Genomic DNA, 25,368 nt, shown 5'->3' with positions numbered 1-25,368 from the left:
GCCCCGGCTCTGAGCCCAGGATGTGGGAGCCAAAGATACGAAGGGCCACAACCACGCCAGGATATCTGTGTTCCTCGAGCGCCCACAAGTTGGCGCCAGAGGCAGTTCCCCAGTTGGAGCTTGGGGCTGGAGAGAGAGAGAAGCCGTTACAAATCTGCACCACCCACAGTCGCTTTTCTCCAGTTACTAAAGGCCAAACCACCCCCACTAGAGAGACTGGGAGAGGGGGAGTCGAGTCTGCCAGGCTGGAGGCCACACAGAGCCGCTCAGATGGCCAAAGTGTCCTAGGGGTGCTTCGTATTGGGTCGGGAATCACAGGGCTCACCCTCATCAAGCCCCACATAACTTGGGGGTGTGTGCCTGCTGTGTGGTGGGCACCCTCGCCTACCGAGTCAGCCCTCCGTCTGCCGGAATCGGTTCTGCTCTCCGTCCCTCGTCAGGGACCGAGAGAGGCGGGCCTGGCGCCTCCCTAGGACAAGGCGGCATCGAGGGTTCAATCCGGTTGTGTAGCTGAGGCCTTTGGGCCGTCACAGGGAGTGGGCTTTTCTCTCTCTCATCGAGGAGCTTCCCTTCATCCAGTGATAGTGCGGTGGCAGGAGAGGCTCCATAGATGGAGGGATCCAGAGTGATGCGACCACGGGGGATCCCATCAGACAAGTAGCGTGGCCTGTTCATCTGCCACGGAGCAGGAAGAAGGTTGTGTCTGCTGGGAGGCCATTTAGGGTTTGCAGTACTTCTGTTGAACACTTGTCCATGGGGAAGGCGATACCCGCCTCACTCTAAAACATTGTCCAGCTGCTGCTTCTCCCCCTTGTCTTCTTCTTGTTTCTTCCCTAGCCACGGGCCCCAACTGCCTTTTCCCCATATGGTCGTCACCAGCCAGAAATGTTATTTGTTCAGAACTAGGGCAAGGCAACTGGGGCTTAGGGCCAGGATACCAGAACCTCAAGGGTGCTGACCACCCTTGGAAACAAGGACACATAACACTGAATTAGCAAAAATACTCGACTAAAATAGGAACGCTCCCTTTAGATCAGCATCGTGTTGCTTTAATATTCCCTCTCCCTAAAATTTGTTTTCTGAGCAGCATCTTTATCTTTTTTTTAATATCATAATAAAAACTGAATGGTCTTGGGCAAGTGGACTGTATCTCTTATCTTCATTTATGTTGGCGTCCTTTCACTTCCTTCCTTCCACCTCTACCCTTTTAATTTTCTGTAAATGAAAGCGGATGCAGCATTAGCAGGGACTTCCAGTGCGCTCACTGGATTTCGGCACAGATCCTAGCTGTCCCTTGCTGTCACTGGGGACCAACGTCTGAAATGGCATCGAGCCGTCCTAGAGAGGCGCTTTGAAGGAACCAACGGTCGCCACTTCAGACAAGCTTGGTTCCTCCAAAGCGATCCAAATGGAAGCGACCCTAGTTGGCCGTCTGGGCCCAAACCAAAATATAGAGATTTGTTTGGTCTCATCACCCTGATCTCCGTATAGAAAAGCAATCCGAAAAAGATAGGACATTGAAGGAGAGAGGAACGACATCCACGATTTTCGTTATTGAACCCGACTCCAGCGGGGAGGATTCACAGGGAGGCCCCAAAGAAGTCAGTCCTTCTGGCATCTCCACGCTAGCGAGGAGAGCGTTAGAGCACGATGGGGAAATGGAAGGAACCCCGCCGCCCACCGCTCGTGGCCAGACTGGACAGCCTCTTCTGTGGAGCCTTCCGCCAAATCAGCTCCATGTCAAGAAATGAGCCTCGTGGGAGAAGAGGTCGTCCATGAGTCTCCCACATGGGGCCTGTGCCCTTGCTCAAAAGACAGAAACACTAGGGGATCATCAATGGTCAATAATGACAGAACTGGAAGAATCAGACCGCAGATGTTGGGAGTTCATCACAATTTTGCTAGTCCGAGCTCAAGATGAAGAAGGCTGGAGACATTTCCCCCAAAGTCCAGATAGTCCAGGTTCTAAGTTAATGTCAGGTCGCCGTCAATGTTCCGTCGGTCATTTTCATCTTTTTCACGGTTGCCTTTCAGAAGTCTTTCCTGGCTTCCCATCCCCACAGCCATCTTAGAGCTGCTTAGGTACCGGGCACATTGCTGCTGTCTTGCTCCTCGGCAAACTCCGTGACGACTCGGCGCGCCAGGGGATTGGTGGTCTTGAGCAGCTCCGCCGCTGACGGCCGGGAGCCCACGCTACTCTTGCTCCCTTTCTTTTGGAGTAGAGCCTTAAAATCTTCATTTCTGCTGGTGGTTCGATTGCCGCCGCCGCCACAACCGCCTGTGGAGGCAGCCTCGCTGGCTGGCGGAGCAGCCGGGTTCTTGGCCATCGGATGGGAACTGAGTCTGCCGCTGGCGAAGGCCTCGCCGGGCTCCTTCCAGCCAAGCAGCTTCCTCTTAGATCTAACAAAGGGAAATAGGGTTGGTGAGAAGTTATTGAAGAAAAGGTTATCGAGGGGCTCCTGGCTATCCTCCATATACAATATTCTAGCTTCCGCTTCTCTGCCTTTCCTGGGCTCTTCCCGCCAGCGGAAACCCTTGCCCTCATTACCTGGGCATCCTACAAATTACCTTCTTTAGGAGTCCCTCCATGATCCCCCCAGCTATTGCGAGCTCCCCTCCGCCTCCACCCTGTATGCGGACATACACCCTTCCCTGTATGTATGCTCCCTGAAGGCAGGAACACTTTCATTTTCCTGTCTTTGTGCTCCTCGCACAGTATGTAGCCCCATGATGGACACTCAGAAAAGACTGGCTGAATTGAGTTGAATTAAACGTGGTTCTCTGACTGGGCCTCTGGGGAAAGCTTAAGTCATCAGTGGCAGCCCTGAGGCATGGCCTTGTGCTTTTGCTCTGGCTTTCTAAGGAGCCAGATGGGAAACCCAGAAGGAGCCGGCAAGCCCATCTCATCACTGAATGTTCACTACAGGGAGGAGGAGAGAGTGTCTTGGAGGGCTGGAGCCAGTTTAGACCCACAGAAGCCAAATAAGAAAAGGAAACTTCAGAAATCTGCAAGTACCGCAACCTAAGGCCTGGTTGACTTTTTTTTTTTTAATTTAGATTTAAGAAAGTGATGAAAAAATTGTTAATAATGTAGATTCAATGTAAAAAGTGTCCGGGGGCATATATTTTTAGGAAAGCCGGTTGTTAAACATTTACCAGCAGACTCCTGGCAGGTGGGTGGGGCCCTGCTCATGCCAGGCAAAGGCAAGGAGCAAGTAGGCTCCTGATTTGTTGTACTGGTTACCTTGGACAGATCGCCGGGGCTCTCTTGGTTGTAACGGGGCAGGCAAATGAACATGTGGCCGGGGCTTCAAAGTGGATAGAGGGGGGGAGCTTGCCAGCTGCTCAAGACCTTCAAATCCATTCTAGTTCAGCCTCCATACTTTGTGAGAAGAAGGGACTAAAGTCTGGAGGGGAGGGATTGACTTGTCCAGTCCGCAGCAGATTTACTGCACGTGTGAGTCTGTCCCATCTTTCTCTTTTATCGTCTTCCCCATTGAAGATATAGACAGATATAGAGATCAATAGGGTCCCGAGACTGGGGGAGAGAATGTGGCGCTGGGAAGCAGGAACCAGCTTCCCCTGTGGTAGTTGAAATGGCCCAATTTGATGGCGCTGCTTTAACCACTGAAGTGTCCCTTGGGCCCAGCCCCTCGGTCCCACCAGTCTCAGATGGCATCATCGAAAGACAAGTTGGGGAGGCCTGATTTCCCTATGTAATATCAGTCTCCAGGAGTAGGGATACCCCCTAAAGAGCCTCAACTTTCTTTAATGACTTTGACATCTTTTATCTCTACTCTTCCTATTTATCTCCAGGAATTTTTCACTTCTGTTTTCTTTTTTGTTTTTCTTTGAAAAAAAATCCCCCCCAATTATATATAAAAGCCATTTTTAACATTCACTTTTTAAAAGTTTTGAGTACCCAATGCTATCCTTCCCTCCCTCTCCTCTTCCCCCACTCCCTGAGACAGTAAGAGATTTGATACCAGTTGTACACATGCAATCATGTAAAACATTTCCATAGTTGTTATTTTGTGGAAGAAAACCGGAACCAAAAAAATGAAAGAAGGAAAGAAGGTGAAAAATAGGAAGCTTCAGTCTGTAGTCAGATGCCATCAGTCATTTCTCTGGATGGATTTTCAGTGACTGGGCCCAGGTTGATGTTGACCTTTGGGGCCCCAGCAAGCAATTTGGGGCCACGGGTACAGTGAATGGTGACTCCGAGATCCCTTTCTGGGGTTTCAACCAAGAGATCACAGCCTCTTGTCTCCAAAATATGAGGGAGGGAGTTATATCTCCTGTTCATCTCAATGAATATAAGCAGCAAGGGTTCTATACAGCTTTCAAGATCTAAATGATGACCGATACCCTAGGATCTCTTTACAAGATGTGGAGCTCTTGGATTGGGTCAAGAAAAGAAACAGCTGATTGGCTAACGAAACAAGCTAACCTGCCTCTGGGGCCTTTGAATGGTTGCAAAAAATTCAGGAGTGGAGGCCCCTGTGCTCAGGAGCTGCCGGGCTCCACCTCTGAACCTGGAGACTTCCACTGCTCACCCACGGCTGAACTTTGTCCCGCCATTTAAAACTCCAAAGGGGCAGAGGAAGCGCATTTGCTTAGCCAGTCAGCCAGTGACTTCTTGACCCAATCAAAGAGGCTCATACCTCACAAAGAGATCCCTGGGCACATCAGCTTGTAAACAAGACAGCTTGGAGATTTCATTGTGCCCTTACGCTCGAGGCAGCTGGGGATAGAAACACTCCCGCTGCTCCCCCTCCATTGAGATAGTTTAGTTTCTTGGTCCCAACTGGATTTTCTGATGAGTGACTCTTTGGGGACATTTCCTGTCCCGCTCACACCAGCTGTGTCACCTTCGGCACCATTTCCTCCCATCACCTCGACCATCCTTTTAAGCTGGAAGAGCACAGCGACAGATGTTAGCACAACATCTGTTGAACTGAAGCGAATTGAATTGTCCAAATTCTATGGTTGGCCTTTCAGACCTTTCACCCCTTGGCTCCAAAGTGCTTTGCTAGCTTTCCTTCCTGTGGTCTGCAGTCTAACCCAATGCACTCTCTCGCTTTTCCTCCCACGAGGCGTCTCCTGTCTCCTGTCTTTTCATTTTATAGGGCCAACTCAAGGGCCACCTTCTCCATGAAGCCTTTCCTGGATCCCTCCAACTCCTAGCGCCTTCCCCCCTCAAATTGTCTTGTATTCATTTTGTAACCTGCTGTCACCCCGGAGAAAACGTGACCTTCTTGAGGCCCGTTGGATATTGCCTTTATATCCCTACTGCCTAGCACTGTACCTAGCATATAGTAGGTGCTTAATGAATCCCCATCGATCATGTTTGATGATATAGACCGTCAGTCTCCTTTCTGCACTGTACCTTAACCCTGGGAAAACAGAGGCCAGATTTCCTTATTGGTGGATGTCCATATCCACACTGGAAGAAATCATCCTGGCAAACCCAGAATCACAGAGTATGAGAGCTGGAAGTGACTTCAATGACCTATAGTCCAACTAGAGAAAGGATCCTCATGACAACCCAGTTGCCCATTTGTTCTCCACCCTCTGCATAGAGACCCTAACAGGAGAGGGGACTCACTAACCCCTGAGGCTGCCCATTGCCCTTTGGGATAGCTCTAGCCCTTAGGGAGTTCTTCCTGCTGTGGAGCCTGAACTTCCACCTATGACCCTTGATTCTCCTTTCTGAAGCTAAGCAGAAAACAAATTGAACACAGTAAGTGTACAAGAAGGGAATCGTGTGTGTGTGTGTGTGTGTGTGTGTGTAGGGGGAGGTCAGTTTAGGGGGAAGAGTCATGGAGAAGTAAGAGCACTGTAAAAAAAGCATCAGGAATACACTTAAGAGAAGAAGGCAGTTGTTCTGCCAGCTGAGGGAGCAAAGGCCTGGGCTGGGTGCTTTTCAGTAAAAGTGGGGGCCCTGAGCTCTGACCTGTGAATGACTGTGAATAAGTCCTCAGTTGTGCGAGATGTCACAAACACATCATCATCATCTTCCGCGATGGATTCTGCCGTCTTGTCACTCGCAAAACGTTTTTCTTCAGTGCTCTGTTCCAGGCCACTTCCTGAGGTAGAGAGAAAGTGAGTTAGGGAATGGACCCACAATCTCCCCCGATTCCTGTCTTGTAGCAGAGACTCTCTGGAGTTGCCCTGCTCTTCCCCTGCCAAAGTGGCCTTCCCCTAGTAGAGCCTGGGAGTTGGGTCATGGTCTAGACTGAGAAGATGGCTCTCCTTGCCAGAGGCAAATGAGGAGGACTTCCATTTCTCATTTCTTCTGCCTGCTCAGCGGTTGGGATGTACCACTGGATGGACGTGATGCTCTTCCCATTAGGGGTTAATTCCTGGACACCAGGGACCATTTGGGCCCTTGCTCCATGGCCTTAGCCATGAGCCTTGAGGAAGTATTTCATCAGTGCTCATTGATGAATGTCTATTTCCCAATCTTTGCCCTCTAGGTTCAAACGTAGAGGGGCCCAAAGCGAACCTTGGGTATCTATCTCTCATTGACTCGTCCCCTCCGAACGAGGACCCTGGTGGCCCCGTTAGGGCCTCTCTAGAGTGATCCAGATCCCCTAGCCAGACTGTGTGTCTCAGAATTGACCCACTCACTCTGGGCCCAAGCTCGCCATTAGTGGCTGCTCGGCTTATGGGCCGCACTGGGCACAACGAAAGTACGATAGTCACTGACCTGGAAGGCTTGCCTCGATCCCACTGTCGGATGGTGGCTTAGAGGGCTCCTCCTTGGTATCAGCAGCCCGTAAGCCGTTGGGGCTCAGCTGCGAGTTGACGTCTTCATCCAGGGTGATGATGGGACTGGGAGCCAGCTTTGGCTCACCCGCGTTGGCCCCCGGCTGAGGCAGGGGCAAGGCTGTTGGCAGGTGCAGCACGCTAGGCTTCTTCGGCACCGGAGGGGGAATCTTGCTTCTCCTTCTCTCCGCCTCGCTCACGCTCTGGACGCTGACCCTCTCTGGGAGGGACCTCATCTTGGGGCGCTCCTCGTCCAGGGTCCCTGCCACTGGGCTCTGGCTATTTGGGGTTCTGAGAGCCTTTGGTTTCCGTACAACCATGTAGATATCCTGAGGGGAGGGCCTGGTCTGGCCGCTTGTGTTCTCAGTAGTCAGGAGCAAGGTGGGGGAAGTTGGGAGAGGCTCCTTGGGAACTAGGCTCTGGGGCCTTTTGGCCACCGGGGGCTTTTCGGCCACCGGGGGCTTCTCGGCCACCGGGGGCTTCTCGGCCACCGGGGGCTTCTCGGCCACCGGGGGCTTCTCGGCCACCGGGGGCTTTACCTTTCGCTCCGGCAGAGTGAAGACTTCCAGGCTGGTCTCCTCCACTGGATCCGGGCTCTCCACGTCATCTTCTGGCTCCGACTTGCTGATTGACCTCAGTCGGACGGAGCGCAGGTCAGACTGGGTGACCACGGGCATTATGGGCTGGTTGGGGCTGGTCTTCTGGGCCAGCTTTGCTCCAAAGGTGGAGTCTGAATGATGGCGGCTCACCTTAGCTTTGCCCCGCAGGGAAATCTTCATCCCTGACGCATCCAGGAGGGCCGGAGGGGTCAGTGGGAGGTCAAATGACAGCTGCGACTTGGGACTCTTCTCCATCGGTGATGTCGGAGGCAAGGACGACTTCCTCTCCGGGACCACCGGTCGGACCCGGCCACCGCCGCCCGTGTGAGGTAAATGACCCAGCGTCGTGGATGTGCCGGGAACTGTGGGGGTGGGGGTCTCAGACTGACTGGAGTAGCCGCTGGAAGGCGACATCAGTCCCGTCGGCCGCCCGGGGGACGACACTTCCCGGGCTTCGGTCTCGGTGGAGAGCTGGGAGGGCGTGGTGGCCCTGGAGGTGGAAGGGGAAGTCAGAGACTCGGAGCTGCCCCTCACTTGCACGCACTCAATCACTGTGGTCCCGGTGGCGGTGCTGGAGCTGGACAGGGAGCGGTAGGGGTCGCTGGACTTCCAGTCGGGGAGATACCAGTGGTGGGAGAAGTGGGGGCCTTCTGTCTCCCGTAGAAGAGGCACAGCTGGGTGGCCCTGAGCATCCGTGGAGGAAAAGTGACGTCCCTGGTGTTCAAGGGGGAGGCAAAGGCTCCTGGGCCTCTGGTCCTTGGCCAAGGCCGGCCCGGCTTCCTTCTGGAGGACGGCCTCGTCTTTGACCAGGGAGACGCTGCGCATCGGGGGCAAAGGCTTCTTTTTGGCCTTTTTCAGGGAGATGCTCTTGGACCTTCTCGGTCTGGGCTCGGCTCCGATGGAAGAGACATTGTCCGTACTGGCGCTGCCTTCTGAGCTGGCGCTGGGGTAGGCCAGGGTGCTGGCTTCACTGCCCTGCTGGTCCTCTGCACAGCCACCGTCCACTGAGCACACGGAGCCTGAGTCCGTGGGCACGGACAGCGACCTCTCTCGGAATCTACAGGCACTTGGGTCTGACTCTATCCTCGAGGGCCCCCCTTCCCCCAGCTTACTACCAGCAAGGGCCCCCCCTTTATAGTCCTTCTCTGGCTCTCGGCTTCTTGGAGCGGGGAACCTGGGGCAGCAGGCCGCTCCGCCGCTCCCCGCCTGGTCATCCTGAGCGAGCAGAACGGAGCTGCTGTCCCCCAAGTTCTCGGGGCTGAGGGCATTCAGAGGGCCCTTAGGAACACAGGCCGAAGGATATTTCCCATTTTCTTTGACCTGACCGCAGTCTCCAGGGGCAGGGCTGGAGGGGCTCGCATAATTAAAGCAATTTCCTTTCCATGGAGGAGAGAACGTGGAATCCTTTGGTCCATTGCAGGAAGAGGGGACGCTGTACACCATCCCCATGCCCTCCATGCTGGGTGAAACCGGGCCACCCTGTGCTGGGCAAGACTCTCCTAGGTCACTGGGCGCCTTTCTCAGCGCTGGAGAAATCAACTTCGGGGAACATATTTCATGGCCGGCCGGCCCTCTTCCGTTGGCCACTTCGGGAGCTGTGCTCCAGGAGGCAGACTCTTTAGCAGCAGAGTACACTTGCCCGTTGCTTCGACCTGAGAACGGGAAAGGGAGAGTAACACAGTATTAGTTCTATGCCGGGGGCCGCATCCCCTGTCGGCTTACCAGCGTCAAGAGGCCCAAACTCCTTCTGAGACACCGGAGGGAGTCTCTGGCAATGGACTGATGGGACTTCCTTGGCCTTGCCCTCCTAGGGGTAAAGATTAGGACGGTCGAGGGCTTTCCCAAAGCTCTGAGCGGCCGAGCGGCAGGATTCTGCCCGAAACTCTCAACTCCGGAATCATTCCCGGGGCCGGCCACTCGCGCCCTCCCTAAAAGCCTTGGATCACCCCGAGTTGTTACAAATGAGCCACGGGCTAACTGGGGAGGGACATCCCGTACAAACGGTCCAGCTCCCCTTGCCCATTGTGGGCATTGAACCCAGTCTGGGAGTTACTTATACCAAAGAGTTCTTGCATCTTTTGAGCCAAGAGAAAAGATTTCTCTAGAAAAGACCTGGGAAGGAGTCAGAAAGCGCCTCACTTTGTTCAAAAGGCCCAAAGTGTTTCAGGATCAGGGAAGAATTTTAGCACTTAGGTCAGTGAGATGCCTCCAGAATGAAGAGGAAATTCAAAATGGGGAAAGACTAGTGTCTCCCCGGCTCCGTGACTCGTGCTGATTCACTCTTAAGGACACTCTCTGAATTTCGTCATTTTCTTATTACTGAAATATGGATTTACAGGTGGTGGCCAAGGCTTCTTTTTGCCCTTTTTATGGTTTATTTTTGTTTGCTGAGGCAATTGGGGTTAAGTGACTTGCCCTGAGTCACACAGCCAGGAAGGGTTAAGTATCTGAGGCCAGATTTGAACTCAGGTCCTCCTGACTTCAGGGCTGGTACTCTATCCACTGCGCCACCTAGCTGCCCCTCTTTTTGCCCTTTTTGATAAGGAAGCATACCCGTCACACTTCCAGATACAGCTAGAGCCAGATTCAAATGTCATTTGGAAATATTCAACAAAATAAATAAATAGATAATACCACTATGTGGCCTGCAGGTGGCCATTTCTATTTGAGTTTGACCCCATGCTGTCAGAATCAGCCCTGAGGTAGGCCCAGAGAAGCCAAGCTAAGGGGCATGCAGGCAAGAGTAAGCAGCAAAGCCAGGTCTTTTAACTCCAGAGCAGTTCTCTTTCCCTTATACCATTGCCACGCTTCTCCCATTTGTAGACAACGTATTCAAATGAAGTGGAAAGAAACAAGAACTTCCCTAGTTAAGACCAAATTAGCTCAATCCCCCTATGGCCTCTCACGCTCGATCCAAGGATTTGCCAGAAGGGATTGTGGGTGCAAATGCCATCAAGGGCTGGCAGGCTGCTCCCAGCAGTCTGGGGGGCTTGGCCTTGGTCCTCGGGTACATTTGTGGCTTCCGCCTCTGACCTCTCCAATACCTCGCCTCTGCCGCTTCTCACGTGGCCATTCTATCATGGCCTGCTCCCCATCGTGTTCTCCCAGCCCCAGGGAACTAGACAGGGGAAGCGGGGGGGCAGAGGCAAAGCAGGCTCTGTAGGAAGGCCTTGAGCATAGGGCCACCGGGGAGATCACCTTGGTCTCGCAAGGAAAGATGAGGGAAGCCAATAATGGTGCGTCGCCGCCTCAGGGTAGACTTGGGGTTCACTGCGGTCTCCGTGTTAAACAAGGAGTGTCGCAAACTGGCGTGTTTATCAAACTGTTGTCCTGTAGTCAAAAGAAACACACTGGGTATATCATGGCTTCCTTCAAAAGCAGATAGAAATCAAATGGAGGCAGAACAAAGAGATGGGAGCAATAACGAGCACGAGCGGGCATCTGACAAGGTGGTGCCCTTCCTCCCCTCTTCCCAAACTGTCACTCTCCCATCTCTGCACTGGCTTAGCTCCCCACCTCCCACCCCAGCTCACACATCCCACTGCCACAAGTTCCCTGACTTCATTGACCATGACCTGGTTTCTTTCGGTATCTTAGGTGGTCCTGGGGGCAGGGATGGCTCTTGACCTTGCCCTGACTGCGAAGTGACTCAGCTCTCTCTCTCTGCAAACATCAACAGAGGGGGGAAGCCATCATGGCCATGCCTTCTAGAGAGATCCAGTTGAAGAAGCTGGCTATACCCCAAAGGGCAAATTGAGTTTCTGTCTTAAAACCATCATGGTTAGGGTTTGATTCATGTTAATGGCTATTTAGAGAGTAACCTCTTTTTCCTGTCACCTTAGAGTAAGATTTCCCTAAGTTTCAGTCTGAGACATGCTGATGAATTCTGGGAAGTGGAACGCCTGGGCCTGGGGGAAGGGGATGATGTCCTCATTCACTGCTTCTCAGGCTGGCAGCCATGTGTTTTCTCCGCTCTCTCTCCTCTACTATGCTCATACTATCTCCTTCCTCTACTCTGCAGGCTGTGCATCAGTCAGTCAATAAGCATGTATTAAGCACTGATGTCAGGGAGTGTGCCGAGCTCGGGGGGTACAAAGAAAGGCAAAAGACGGTTCCCGTTCTCAAAGAGCTCTCAAGTCGAAACGGTAGGACAACATGCAGATAATTAGATGACGACAAGTTATGGGTAGGGTAGATGGAAGGTAATCTCAATGGGAAGGCACTGAGACCGAGGAGGACCAGAAAAGGCTTCTGACAGAAGGCAGCCTTTTAGCTGGGGAAGCGAGGAGGGAAAGAACTCTCTTTCAGCCTTCAGCAAATAGGATGGCAAGGAGGGCGATATTATGTGATCACAAAGTGCTTGGAGGGGTTGCAATATATGTAAGAGCCAAATTATGAAGAGCTGTAAAAGAAACAGGATCTTTGTATGAGAGAAGAAAGAAACTCGGGCATTACAATGAATTCGGGACCCCTTTGCAGCACCCCAAGTATCCCAATACTCTGGCTGGAAAAAAGTGTGAGAGGGCCCCAAGGCTTTGGTCAAGAGCAACAGAGGACTGGGGCTGGGTCTCACTTGCAGCAGCAGGAAGGGGTAAGGGGATCGTAATGAGAACATGATGTTTATTCTGCCGTGGCCAAGTGACTGTTATGTATACTCAGGAGGGAGTCTGGTCTCTCTCCAAAGAAAGTAACCGAGGGGTTTGAGAACCTCCTCCTGACCCTCCTGATCTCAGGCAGGATGAAATACCCAGAAGTAACTGGAAGAAGAAGTAAAAACAAAAGAGAGGAAGGTCTGAAGAGGCAGAGGAAAATTCAGATGCATGTCAGGGGGTGGGAGGGCAGAAGAGAAAGGGATTCTGGTCTACCAGGAAGTTAAGGAGAGACCAGTAGCAATGACTCACAGAAAAATGTATTTGCCTGATGTCTTACAAATCTAATTAAATAGCAAAGTTGGGAAAAGGGAGAAAAAGGCTTCCACATACACCGGGCAAGCTGGATACCAGAACAAGCAGCCGTGACGAGCGAGAAAGATGATCGGTAGAGATGCGGTGCCAGGGCGTGAGAAAATAAATGAATAAATAAATAAAAATAAAATAATAAACAAACGAGTAATAGATAAATAAATAAATAAAAAGCAGTAAAACACACGGGCTGATCTGTCTTCTAGGCAACCAATCAACAAGGCTTTACCGAGCACCTACTATGTGCCGGCCACAGAGGATACATGACCCAAGGCACAGAGTACAGAGAGCACGCAAGGCGATCCAGAGAGCCTACCACAAGAAGGCAAATCTGATCTCCCAGGCATCCTGGGACTCCTAACTAGCACACAGATGGCCGTAGAAAGGAATCACTTTTCCGGCAAGGTTTGGAAGGTCATCTCCAAATTAGCTCTCCCAGCTTTGTCTTGTTGGGAGAAAGAAAAAGCTCCTAAGAAGACCGTTGCTGAAGGGAAGAAGGCTTGTGTGGAGGTCACCGTTCTGATGTGTGATTCCACAGAAACCCCTTGTTGCAAGAAATTTAGCCCAGTGAAAGCATTCAGAGGGATACCCTCAGGTCTGTGGAGAGTTCAGAGCTCGATGAAGAAGTCAGCCGTCCCAGTCCAGGAACAAAGCTAAGGGTCTAAGCTGTCTTGCTAAGCAAACCTCGGCTGGGGTTAGTCTCTTTTGATAGCAGAAAAGTTGGATTCTAGCCACTTCCCAAAATAACAGCTCAAGGAGAGCTAAAGGCTGCCTCCTCTTCCTCCCACCTCCCTTTAAAAAATATTGCTCCTGCTTGTCTGAAACTGGATCCTTTGGGGAGGTGGAGTTCTTTATCATCAAAAGCATTCAAGCTCACTTTTGAATGGACTGGCTCTTGTCAAAATCTGGCACAGGAGAAGAGGGCCCCGTCGGGGTTTAAGTGCCATTGGATTCTCCTGAGCCTTTCTTAGATCAGAGAATCACGGGCCTCTCTAGGCCAGCCCCTCCTTGAGGCTGAAGACACAGAATGATGACCGAGTAGCCCTCTGGCCTCTGTACCAATGCCATTAAGTGAGAGGGAGATCCCAATCGCCAGCCACTTTGGGATGGCACTGATTGGTAAGGAGGGTGTTTCTTATTCCCGTCTGGTGTTCCTAGTTCTTCCCCCAGAGGCCAAACGGGACACGTCTAGTCTCTCTTCTCCCACAACCCTTCAAATATTTGCCAAACAGTGATAACATTCCCTCCCTCGTTCCGAGTGCTCTCCAGGCTAAATCTCCTCAGTTTCTCCAACCAATGTTCCCAAGGGCCCTTCACCATCTTGGTCGTCCCTCAGCCGATTCTCATCAGTGACCTTCCTAAGCGTGTTGTCCCCAATTTGGATGCTGTTCCCTATGGGGTCTGATCAGGACCATGGGATTACCAGCTAGAAATGACATCTGACTCAAGATAGCCTGAGGTCATATCCTCTCTAGGGTTAATTTGGGGGGAGATGGTCTGGGGAAGGGAACAAGAGGAACTGGGGAGTGCCCAATGATGATGACCCGGGCTTAATACTCCTTGGCTTCCCCCAGAAACTTTTTGGAGTCTCTTATCTCATGCCGGTTCTATTCTTCCATTTAATTCTATTTCCCAAGCTTCCGCTCTCCAGCCGCAGCCCACAAACTGGCCGCTTTCCGTATCCACTGGTCTTCATTTGTCACCGTGACCTCTAGTTGCTCAGGTGTTGTTTCTAGTCTCCCGGCCTCACATTCTCTGTGTGATTTTACTTGCCCCCTTGCTGGACTCCACAGTTAACCACGTCGCTGTTTCTGTCTCTAGGAACTGTTTCTTCAGCCTCTCGATGCCCATTTATAACCACTATACTAAGCCCCAAATTTGAATCACCTTGACCATAGAGTGCTTTCTGTTCTCAGGTACAATACCTCCAAGGAACCTTGGATCCCGCCCTCTCGCTCCCATCCAGCTGGTCACCAAATCCCTGCACATCTTCCCTCTGCGCCGTCTCTCCCCTCCGATTCTTCTCCCCTACTACTCTAGTCCAGGACCTCATCATGCCATTCCCGAACTATGGAAGGGCCATTCTTGCTGGGGCCTCTGTCTACAGTCTGGCTCCCATCCACTTTGCACACACCACCAGATCTATCTCACCGAGTCATCACTTCAGCAAACGATTCCCCATTGCCTCCAGAATAAAGAAAAGCTCACTTAATTGTAACCTTTTGAATGTTTCTTCCCCCGCCCAATCCCCTACAAGAACCTGCCATTCTAGGCAACCCATGCTCTTCACCTTTAGCCCCAGATGCCTTGGGCTCTCCTGATAGCACCCTCTTGCTTATTCCGGTCCCTCTCCCCCTCCATTTCTGCCATCCTTCAAGGCTCAGCTCAGATTCTCCCTTCTCTGGTAGCCTCATATAGAAATGACCTGTTCCAGGCCTGAATCCTCCATGCGCTTTGTACCACCCATCTGTGTTGTTCTCATTCTCTGTGTGTTTTTTCTTCTCCGTCCTACTGTGCTCCAAACCATGTCTCATAAAGACCAGCTATACTTTCGTTGCCTAGCGTTGGGCCATTTGAAAAAGATTTGCTAAATTAAATTAATTATATCAATTAATAGTCAGTAATTAAAGGAATGATAGTAAGACTCCTGCTCTAGCCTTGAGTCCCAAGCAAGGCTTCGGCCAGGTGATACCAGATGTATACAGGCAAAAAAAAAAAAAAAAACTGCCTCTGGGAGGGTCAGTGCGTGAGTAGTCGGGAAAACAAAACTGAAAACGACATGAAGTTAAAGGAAATTTGGGTCTGAGAGTGCCAGAGTTAATATTAACTATGGATTCAGGAGCAACAAGTAGCTGAGAAGGATGAGTCCCTAGACTGAGGACCGCTCATGGGCCAGATAACGTCACAAGATTCCTGAAGGGCAAATGATACTCCCTGTGAATCTGCTTTCCTTCTAAACCTGAGGGTGTTGGGCCCTGATGAGACAATGTCTGACCATCAAGAATCTCACTGGAAATTAAATCAGAAGAAACCAAGGGGACGCCCATGACGGAAGAGCGGCCGAACAAATTGTATTTGAACATAATGGAATATTATTTGGCCCTAGGACGTTTTGGAATTTAGGGAAATTTGGAAAGGCCTATACAAAGTAACGTGCAGTAATTAAGGAGAACGTCTCCTACCGGAGACGTTGATGGGCACGATGCTGCCTTGGGTGGAACACGCCGGGTGCCACCTCTTCTCCTCCAGGATGGGCAGAGGGAAGGGTCTGCTCCAGGTGTTTGGCTTATCTGGAGAGGAGGGCAGGCTCAGGGAGGACTCGGGGGGCCGCACCCCCTGGGTGGTGGTCTTGTCTCCGTTCCCTCGTCGGCTCGTGGGCTGTTAGGAAAAAGTCCAATGGAAACAGGGTGATGGGAAGCCCTGCTGGAAGGGGGGAATGGGGCCAGAGGATGTCTGACCGCTCGTTCTTGGGGCTGTGAGCTGGAGCCTTCCTGGAGGAATGATTAAAGTGAAGGAAGCAGGGGAGGACTATTATGGGGGCCTAGCTTTAGAGGTGGAAAGAGTCCAGGTGAGGATGAGGTCCAGAAAGGGCCGGTGACTCCCTGGGGTTGCACAGCTACTGAATGTCTGAGGTGAAATTTGAATCCGGGCCTTATGGAGGCCAATGTGCCTAGGCCACCACGTTGACTCTTGGTGAGTTCCCCTGGCTCTTAGTGGCCCTTTGGAGGGGGGCGGGCTTCGAGCCACTCACTCTGACTTCAGTTCTGTCCTAGGCCCGGGGGGCCTGGACCTCCATGGACACACACTAGGGCTCATTGCTCCTCCCTTGAAGGCCAGGAGAACAGAAGTGGCGGAGGCCTCTGCACATAATTGGTGGGCCTCTGCTTGGCAGGGAGTGAAGGGGGGCTGCCTACCGTGGCCCTTGCCAATGAAAGAAAGCCGAAGCTCACCATCAACACAAACTCCAGCCGCCTGGCAGCCTGTGGCCTTGAGCTGTTCGTGGGCTCCGGGGGGTCGCCGGGGGCCGCAGTGCGGAAGGTCTGCCCAGAAATCTTGGCTTCTGAGTATTGTTCCTCATATTCTTCTAAAAAAGAAAAGGCATGAGAACAAGGAGTGCAGAGAGGGAGGCCCAAAGGTTAGGACTGTGGCCACCGGGCAGGGAAAGAGCTGACTTGGTGCTCCCGGCTTCCGGTCCTGGCTCTGCCCCTTCTTGGGAAAGCTATTCCCCTGCTTGGAGCCTCAGTTTCTTCAGCTACAGAATGGGGGAAGGTTGGACTAGACAGTCTCAGAAGTCACCTCCAGCTCTAAATTTTGGAGCCACGATCCAATTTCTGATCCCTGTGTGGGAATGTGTCCATCCTCCTGGCCTAAACCTGGACTCGGCAGCTTTGCCTCCTTGTCTCCTCTGGGCTCGTCCCCGAGCCGGAGCCGGTGGCGTGAATGGCCCCGGAGAAGTGGCTCTGGGGAGGTCCCTGGGATACGGACAAGACTGCCATGTGGAAGGGAGCCAGGAAGCTCAACCCCTTGTAGCAAGTAGTTTCCTACTTTAACTAATCAGTTTGGCTTCCTCGGTGCTAAATGCTTGTTTCTAAGCTGTGGGGTGAAGCAGTAATGCCAGCAGCGGCCCCTGCTTGTGATATTCTGGGGCAAAGGTCGGATCATGGGGTTCTAGTTCCCACTTCACCCAATAAGTACCGAGCTCCTCGTGGCTTATCACGGAGGGTGTCCCTCCGGCTTCAGAACTCACTTCAGTAGCCGAGCAATCGGGCTCATCGTCTAGCTCCACGGTGTCTCGGTCCGATTGCCACGGGGCCAGAGAGGCGGAGGAGAGCTTCCTGTCAACAAGGGGATGCTGGCTATGGCTGCTCAAGGCAACCGAGAGGCCCGTGAAGGTCAGAGCTGCCTTGAGAAGGCTCTCATAGATCCAGAGAAGCCCCCGTCTGGGAGGAAAAGGGTCAGTTCTGGGGCAGTACAAAGGTTCTGGCCAAGGCCAGGGAGAAGGGAAGGGGTTCCTAAGATCTGGCAAATTTCTGGGTGGGTTCACGCCTGGTCCAGTGGCAGAAGGAAAAATGGCAGCCAGGTCAGTCCCCGAGGGTTCCATGCCATCAGAAGATGGTGACTTGGGAAAGATTTAGAGCCGGAAAATACCTCAGAAGTCATTTACTCTGTTGTCCAGTCGCTTGGGTCATGTCTGACTTTGGGTCAGAACCTAGGGGAGGTTTTCTTGGCAGGGATACTGGTGGCTGACCATTTCCTTTTCCAGCTCATTTTACAAGTGAGGGAACTGAGGCAAACAGGGTGAAGTGACTTGCCCAGGGTCACATGGCTAGGAAGTGTCCGAGGCAGGATCTGAACCCAGGTCCTCCTGACTCCAGACCCAGAGTTCTATCTACCGCAGAACCTCCTAGCTACCTCATTTGCTATTGAGCCCTCATTTTCTAGAGGAGAAAACTAAGGCCCAAAAAGGAGAAAGGACTAAGGCTGTCGAGTGGCGGAGCCGGGCTTTGAACCCGGGTCCACTAACTACTGATCCCATGTTCTTTCTGCTGTACCTTTCCCTGGGAAGTACTGCCCTTGCACGGGTGCTGCCCGGATGAGACGGGGACACGCATGTGGCCACTCCTGGTGGTGGGCTTGGCTCGCCATTCTCCATGCCAAGGGGCCCTCTGACTTGGGAGAGGTGCCTGGCTAGTGGCCATCCGCCACCCGTCCCGCCACCCTCTCCTCCCTTCAATGAGGCTCCGTTGCACACTTACCGTGAGTCAGTCAAGTACCATTATTGACACTTTGGGGAAAACACAGAGAGTACCCGGTCCCCACCATGGGTCAGTTGAGGGAACAAAAGACACACACGTGAATAATAGAACCAAGCCCGGAAAAATGACAACACGGGAGGGGCCTTAATGGGGACACAAGGAGAGATGGGGTCTGTCCACATATGTACATATACACATGGAGATGTTTGCGTGTGTGTGCACAGAGAACAAAAAGCAGAACGAGGGCCTGAGACGCTAGAGGCTTCTGGGAGGAAAGGAGATCAGCTTGACCTGGAAGAAAGAAAGCGGGGGGAGGCCCCAAGGAGGAAGTCATTGGAAGAGAGAGAGTTTTGCGCAAGAGAAAGGGAAGTGCCCCCGCTGCAGGACAGACCGGTAAGAGAGACCGCCTGGCCGGCGGACGGTTCCGCCTTGGTCCGCCACTTCCTGCGTGCTGAAGTGAGCCCGCGACGGGGTCCGAGGAAGCTCGAGCTTGCAGTGTAGACAGCAGGGGAAGAAGGGGAAGCAAAGTGACCGTCGGAAGGTCTTTGAGGGCAAAGTAAGTGAGAAGAAGAAAAATCAGCAGAATGACCTCTGTGCGGTTCCCTTTGGGTCGGAAGTGGGCAGGGGCCACGGTTCCTGGGACCGCCGCCTTCCGCCCTGTGGCCTAGGCCCGGGGTGCCCGGAATAGCAGCGCTCTGCCAGGATGGTGGTAGTAGTGTGGCTTGGGGAATGAGGATTTCAGACCAGGTTGCCATAGCAACGAGGACCCCAGAAGAGGAGGGGAGAAGGGAGGCAGCAGCCGTAATGAGCACTGTTCAGGAGGATCAATGGATGCCGGGAAAGAGCCAGACTTAGAGGGCGGGTGCTCAGCAGAACTCGGGGGGCCGGTTTTCCGTGAGGCCCAGGAGAAGGCAGCAGAGCTAAGTATGGAGTGGGAGACCCCCCCTCCCCAGCCTGACTCCCAGCTTCCCCAGCCTGAGCCAATAAGGCAGGCGCAGCCAGCAGCGTCCTCTCATTTTGGCGCTGCAGAAAGCAGCTCAGAGGAGTTCAAAGGTCTGCCCCCATCGTACAGTCACCAGGTACTGGAGTCAGGATTAGAATCCAGATCCCTCCTGACTGGTCTGAATCAATGGTTTGTTTTTTTTTGTTTTGTTTTTAGCTGTAGCTTCTCAGCCATCCAGACGTGGCAAGCCAGAGATGCTGGCGGCCCCCTCTCCCCCTACCCTGCACAAGCTCCCCAAAGCACCCCTGTGCCGGGCAGGAGCACGTGTAGGGCACGAGGACAGAACAGTCCGGGAGGGCTGCGAGGCAGAGGAGCAGAGACCCTGGGGTAGTCAAGTGCAGAGACCGCAACCTCGAGCCGTCCTCCAGCGGCTCTTCACCGAGGGCCTTGCTAGCCTCCTCACCTTGCCCCCAGCCCTAGATCCGAAGGGGGAGAACGGCGCCCGTGGTGCAGCCTTTGGGAGGCCGAAACGGGCACGCTAACCACCGACCCCGGCACTCCACATCGGTGCTGCTGCCGGCCCCCAAGAGCCCAGAAACCTCGGCCCGGCTGCCCAAATCCAAAGGTGGAGCCGTGATCTTTGGCTGCCTCCACTTCCCCCCTCCTGGGGCCCGCCCCCCAGAGCCCTTCCCCTTGCAGCGGTACCTTGCAGCAAGCTCTGGAGATTAAGCTGAGCTTCCTGATGCAGCTCCTCCACACCTGGGGGCCGGCTGGAGGAGAGGAACACATTCACTGGCTGTTGCCATGGTGACTTGGGGTGGGTAGCAGATTTCTTATTCTCCAGACCCAAGTTGGAGGCAGCTAGGGAAGAAGAGCACTAAGTGAGCCTTGGAGATGCCGAGCCAAGGGTGCGGGGAGGCCACGTGATCGGCAAGGACGCCGCGGTCACCGGAGCGCTGGGGAGGCTCCGCCATTCGACCCGCCAGCTCTCCAGAAGGCCGGGTGGACCGAGGGCTTCTCGGTGGGGCCTGGGGGGGGGCCCAGGCTGGCTTCTTCACCCTCGAGAGCCAAAGAGAGAATGCCCAGGACCCCTCTGCAGCTTCCCCTGCCTACTTTAGCAGCCTCTTTGTGATAAGCTAAGGAGAAACAGTCTTTTTCCATCCTCTCATTCATCCATTCTCATTCGGAGCCATAACTAGGAGTTTTACCACCCAGGACGAGTACCAAAACTCGGGCCTGGGAAAAGTGAAACAAAACACATCTTAGTTGGGATGAGTAGGGGTACACGGAGGTCCCCCGATATCCCTTCAAGGGAGGTGGGCGGGGAGGGGCAAGAGCTCCCCGGAACCGGTCATCCAGTATTTTCCTATTTTCAATGAATTTTGATAACAAAGGGCTGAGCTTTACCTTTCTCTGTGCTGAAGGAATGCAAATGCTGCCACAGAGCCCTCTCAATTCAGCAGATCTAGGGCAAAGGCCCAGCTGATTCACCCTAGTTATGGTTCTTCTCTCAGCCCTTCCCATGTTCGATGCCCATGATGTGCTGAGCCATGATCTTGGAAAGTGAGCCCTTTCAATAGAGCTAATGGCGCAACAGGGAAGAAAAACCGGGTATAGAAATCACACTTCAACTCGACAATGCTCACTGGGGGACAGAAGGGGCCACAAAGGACAGGGGACATTTTGGTAGGGAATGGGGAAGAAGAAGAAGAAGAAGAAGAAGAAGAAGAAGAAGAAGAAGAAGAAGAAGAAGAAGAAGAAGAAGAAGAAGAAGTCATTTTTGTCTAAGAGAAGGTCAGCGCCTCCAGCCTGTCCCCCTAAAGCCCCACTCACTGTAAGTGCTGCAATAAAGCCCATAGTGGGAGAGATGGAAAATAGGCTCTAACTGGCCGGGCCAGGGAGGGCTTGGGAGGGCGTCTACATAGAGCACCAGCATCCTAGAATTCTGGATAAAAATGTGGTTCTCAGGAGCAAAAATCTGCTCATCATTACCTTTCACACAGGAAACATTTCCATAGTGAGCTGGACATTTATCATGGAAACTGGAATCGCCCCTAGTAAGGGACACACGCCGCAGGCCAGATGCTATCCTAAAAAAAGCACATGGTCGAGTCAGGGAACCATGACCTGAGTGATGGCGGGGACCTTTCAAACATCTTCCACTTGAAACAGCTCACTACTTGTCAAAGCGGCCCCGTTCGCTAGAGCCCGGCTTCTTAAACGGGGGCTCGGGACTCCGGCTAGGGTCTCCTAACTGAATCTGGGGGGGAGGGGGTCACAAAACTAGGATTTATTCTCAGGAGAACTTTATCTGGATATCTAGGATATATACCTCTGTGCCTGGGGTCACAGGGAAATTTCTCGAGTGAAAAGGGGTCTTGAGTGGGAAAAGTTGAAGAAGCCTTCCTGGCCTTAGAGATTTTCAAGAAAGCCGGCGCGTTGAAGAGGAGGTTCTGGCTGAGGTCTGGCTTGAATTCAATGGCGCTAGAGTCCCTGCCCACTCTGACTGGGAGGCTCTGTTCATCTCTCTCTCACCCATCTGTTCATTCATTCATCTGTGCATTTATTCATCCACTCAACACTCATTACATAAAAAGTTCCACGGGCTGCTCTAGGTTTTACAAAAATGGTCTGGGCTCCTGGGAAAGGCATGAGTGGGAAAAGTCGCAGAGGGGTCACCTCGCCCACGATCTCAAATGGCCACTAGATTCAAAAATGATCAAGAAATCTAAAGAGAAACCCCGGTAGGCTCTCGTGACAAGAGCGAGATGGTACAAAAAGCAGAAGCCGCAAGTGCTCGGAGAAGGATCTCCCCGGGAAAGCTGGCACAGATTCAGTGGAATGGGCCCACCGAGGAAGCCCTCAGCGGCACCTTGACAGGGAAAAGTGGAGCTTCAAGTAGCACTCCTGAGCGGGGACAGCCAACTGCGGAGGTCCGACCAGACCCCGAAGCCCACTGGGCCCCCAGCAAAGAGGGGAAGCCAGTGGAAAGACGCCGAGGTCAGCATAAACGAGAGCCACGACAGGTCAAACCTGGCCACGAGTGCTGAAGAAGAACTCCAGCCTGTTTCCATAGTGAACCGGCTCTGGCCAAAGTTTCACGTTAGGAACTGAAGCGCCAGACGATACCGGACTTCGTTAGGAAGAAATATCATGGGACGAGAGACACCCAGGAGGTAAACACAAAAGGAGAAATCGTACCACAAATACAAACAGCAGCTCAAGGGAAAAACTGCCTTGGCCACAAGGGTTATAAGAATCCTTGGGGGAAAAAAGCAAGAGGTTTTTTTTTTTTTAATAAAATAAGTGGAATAAGAGCTCTGGAGGAAAAAATTAGAAAGAGAATAAAGAATTGAGAAGGGGAAGGAGAAAGGTTTAGTCAAGGAAGAGTCCCAGAATGGATCAAAGATAACTCAGATTAAAATGTAACTGGGGAGGTGGTGCAGTGGATAGAGCACCAGCCCTGGAACCGGGAGGACTTCAGTTCAAATCTGACCTTAGATACTTAATACTTCCTAGCAGTGTGACCTTGGGCAAATCACTTAACCCCACTTGCCTCAGGGGAAAAACTGTAATTGGAAACTGTTAAACACAATAAATAAACATACCCTACAACACAGATAATGTTAATTTGTTGTTTTCCAAGTCAATATTTGAGTCTGACATCATGGATCTAAGGCCTGCCAGTCTCTGCAGGCCTTTCAGAGGGTGGAAAATGCAAAATGAGTTTTTATTTAGAATATGGTAAATATCTATAAATATAACCCACATAAGCAAAAACTCCTGACAGATCCTCAATCATTTTTTAAATGAAAGCTTTTTATTTTTCAATACATAATGGAAGGATAATTCTGCGACATTAACCCTCGCAAAACTTTGTGTTCCAATCCCCCCCCCTGCCCTTCCCTCACGTCCTCCCCAGATGGCAAATAGTCCAATATATGTTAAACACCTCCATCATTTTTAATAGTATAAAGGGATACTAAGAATACAAGTTTGAAAAGCCCTGATTTAGAAAAAGCTATAATAAAAAATTAAAAATAAACAAACAAACAAATAAAAATTAAAAAGGAAAAGCACTGATTTAAAAGATGATAACTTGCTTATATTTTTACTAAGAGACAGAGTGAAACAAATTCTTATGTCTACGAGGGTCACAAAAGAAAAGGAATAAGATAAACAGAGGGATTGTGGGAGGTTTTGTTTATTTTTGATGTTTTTAATAAAGAAAAGAAAGGGGAAGAAAAATGGAGAACATTGGGAATGAAATCAGGAAGAAGGCTTTGAGAGAAGAGCATACCAATAGGGAGGAAGGGGTGGGGAGAGCGGGTATTGCATGAACCTCCGTCTTATCAGAAGTGAACAAAAGGAACACACACACACACACACATGCACACACAAACACACGCACACACACACACACATGCACACACACACGCACATGCACATGCCCATAAAGTCTGGTTGAACTCTACAGGGATTAGGGAGGGGTAGGAAAAGGGGAGAGAAGGGAGAGTCATGAACAAAACAAACTTCAATTTGAGAACGTGGGAATAAGTGGATCTTTCCTTAATCCGATGGCTAGTATCTAAAAGCAAGATGGAGAATTATTTAGAAGAAACACAAGAGGCCCTTCCAATAAAATCATGGATAAAACCCAAACCCAAACAAACCAAGCCCAAATCCCAAGCCATCTGCAATGAAATTCAATGATTTTCCCATGATCGCATAGCTGGCAAGTGGCAGGGGCAGGATTGGAACCCGATCCAATCTCTACCAACTCCAAGCTTGGCTCTCTTTACTGGCCGTAAAACAAGGATGTCCATTTTCTCACTCTAGGCGATATGGCGCCTGAGATGCTAGCAAGAGCTGTTTAAAAAAAAAAGACAAACGGAAGGAACGAACGTTGGCCAAAAAGCAACAAGATGGTCACTTTTAGAGACTGGATGATGGGCTAGCTGGAGAACCCTAGAGATTCAGCTAATGAATAGCTTCAGTAAAGTAGCAGTTACTAAGTGGAAGTCCGCGGATCATCGTCTTTTCTGTACATAGCCAGCGGAATCCAACACAGAGAGCTAGAGAAAGGATGTTCAAAATAAGGAAAATATATTCAAGACTTGGAGGTTTACCCTACCAAGACACACACAGAAATTATATGACTACAACTACAAAACACCCGTTACTGCAGCGAGGACAGACCTAAAGAACCGTAGAAAGAGGAATTGCTCACGTGAGGCAGTGTTGCATAATGGATAGCGAGCCAGCCTTGGAAGCAAGAAGACTCCTGTCTCCTACACATATTGGCTGGGTGATTCTGGGCAAATCAATGAAGTTTTCTTGGTTCTGGCCAGCTCTCTAAGATTCTAAGTTTCAGAGGGCGGGCAGTCAGTCAGTAAGCATTCATTAAACGCCTACTATGTGTCAAACACTGAGCTGAGTGCTGGGGAATTCAAAGAAAAGTGTGCTCTTGCCTTGGGAGAGGAAGTTCCTTGGAGCAGTAGAATCACGGGTCCAGTCCCTATTCCTATTAATTGTTCAGTGTTTGTGTTTTTTAAGGAGAGGAGGAGAGGGAAAGGTAATAAATAAGCTTTTGTATAGCACCTACTGTGTGCTGGGCACCGTACTAAATGGTTTTTACAAATATGATCTTACTTGATCTTCACCACAAATCCTAGGAAGTAGGGACTAGAATTATCCCCATTTATTGTTTGAATTCCGATGAATGTAAATAGAAGGAAGGATCTTCATCTTCCAGATTCCTTCCTTATTTATTTAGATTTTTTTGGACTAGGTGAAAGAGGCCATCCTTTGCCTCGATTGTGACCTAACCTCGATCACTGAATGGGTGTTGCCTCAGGCCAACTGAGACCTGTTGAAGACCTTCTCTTAAAAAGGCCGAGGGCTCCCACTGCATCGGGGGCCATCTCCAGTCATCCCATCTCTCTCTAGCCATCGGACCCAGAAGGCTCTGGAGGGGACAGTGAGGCCTGTGACCTTGCAAGGCCCTCCCTCACTTCAATGTAATTCACTCATCGCCTCCCTGCTGTCACAGGGCCTCTTCCAGAATGAAGGACTGACAACAACATCATTTGATTGAGCAAACTGAGGCAGACAAGTGATAAGTCTTTTGCTCAGAGTCACACAGTTGATAAGTGTCTGAGGTTGGATTTGAACTCAGTTCTTCCTGACTCCAGGCCCAGGGCCCCCCTCCACTGTACGACTGGCTACCTCTTAGTTCAGAATAATATTCTGAGTTCAAAATAAGAAAGCGTTTTAAGAAATCTTTTTCAAAACCACATGGAATCCATCATCAAAACACTTATTGCGTAGTAGGAACC

General features: G+C 51.4%; 1 protein-coding gene across 2 annotated transcripts in view; it reads right to left on the bottom strand.

The window, feature by feature from the left end:
• NHSL2 (NHS like 2) overlaps positions 1 to 25,368 on the bottom strand; it is a 74,531-nt gene that overhangs the window by 270 nt on the left and 48,893 nt on the right. Inside the window, exons 1-7 of one of the 2 annotated variants that reach the window (XM_051969216.1) lie at positions 19,736 to 20,710; positions 16,282 to 16,415; positions 15,514 to 15,709; positions 10,569 to 10,700; positions 6,713 to 9,022; positions 5,957 to 6,089; positions 1 to 2,400 (exon numbers count right to left, since the gene is read on the bottom strand). The exon at positions 1 to 2,400 is cut by the window's left edge and continues 270 nt beyond it. In XM_051969216.1, coding sequence (XP_051825176.1) covers positions 2,079 to 2,400; positions 5,957 to 6,089; positions 6,713 to 9,022; positions 10,569 to 10,700; positions 15,514 to 15,709; positions 16,282 to 16,284 — 3,096 coding nt within the window. In that variant the 5' untranslated portion in view covers positions 16,285 to 16,415; positions 19,736 to 20,710 and the 3' untranslated portion in view covers positions 1 to 2,078. Of the gene's footprint in view, positions 2,401 to 5,956; positions 6,090 to 6,712; positions 9,023 to 10,568; positions 10,701 to 15,513; positions 15,710 to 16,281; positions 16,416 to 19,735; positions 20,711 to 25,368 lie in introns of those variants that run through there. The other variant, XM_051969215.1, reaches the window with a different exon arrangement.

This window comes from Antechinus flavipes, chromosome X, assembly GCF_016432865.1.
Source record: "Antechinus flavipes isolate AdamAnt ecotype Samford, QLD, Australia chromosome X, AdamAnt_v2, whole genome shotgun sequence".
Classification (NCBI taxonomy): domain Eukaryota; kingdom Metazoa; phylum Chordata; class Mammalia; order Dasyuromorphia; family Dasyuridae; genus Antechinus; species Antechinus flavipes.
This window is presented reverse-complemented; position numbering and strand designations above follow the sequence as displayed.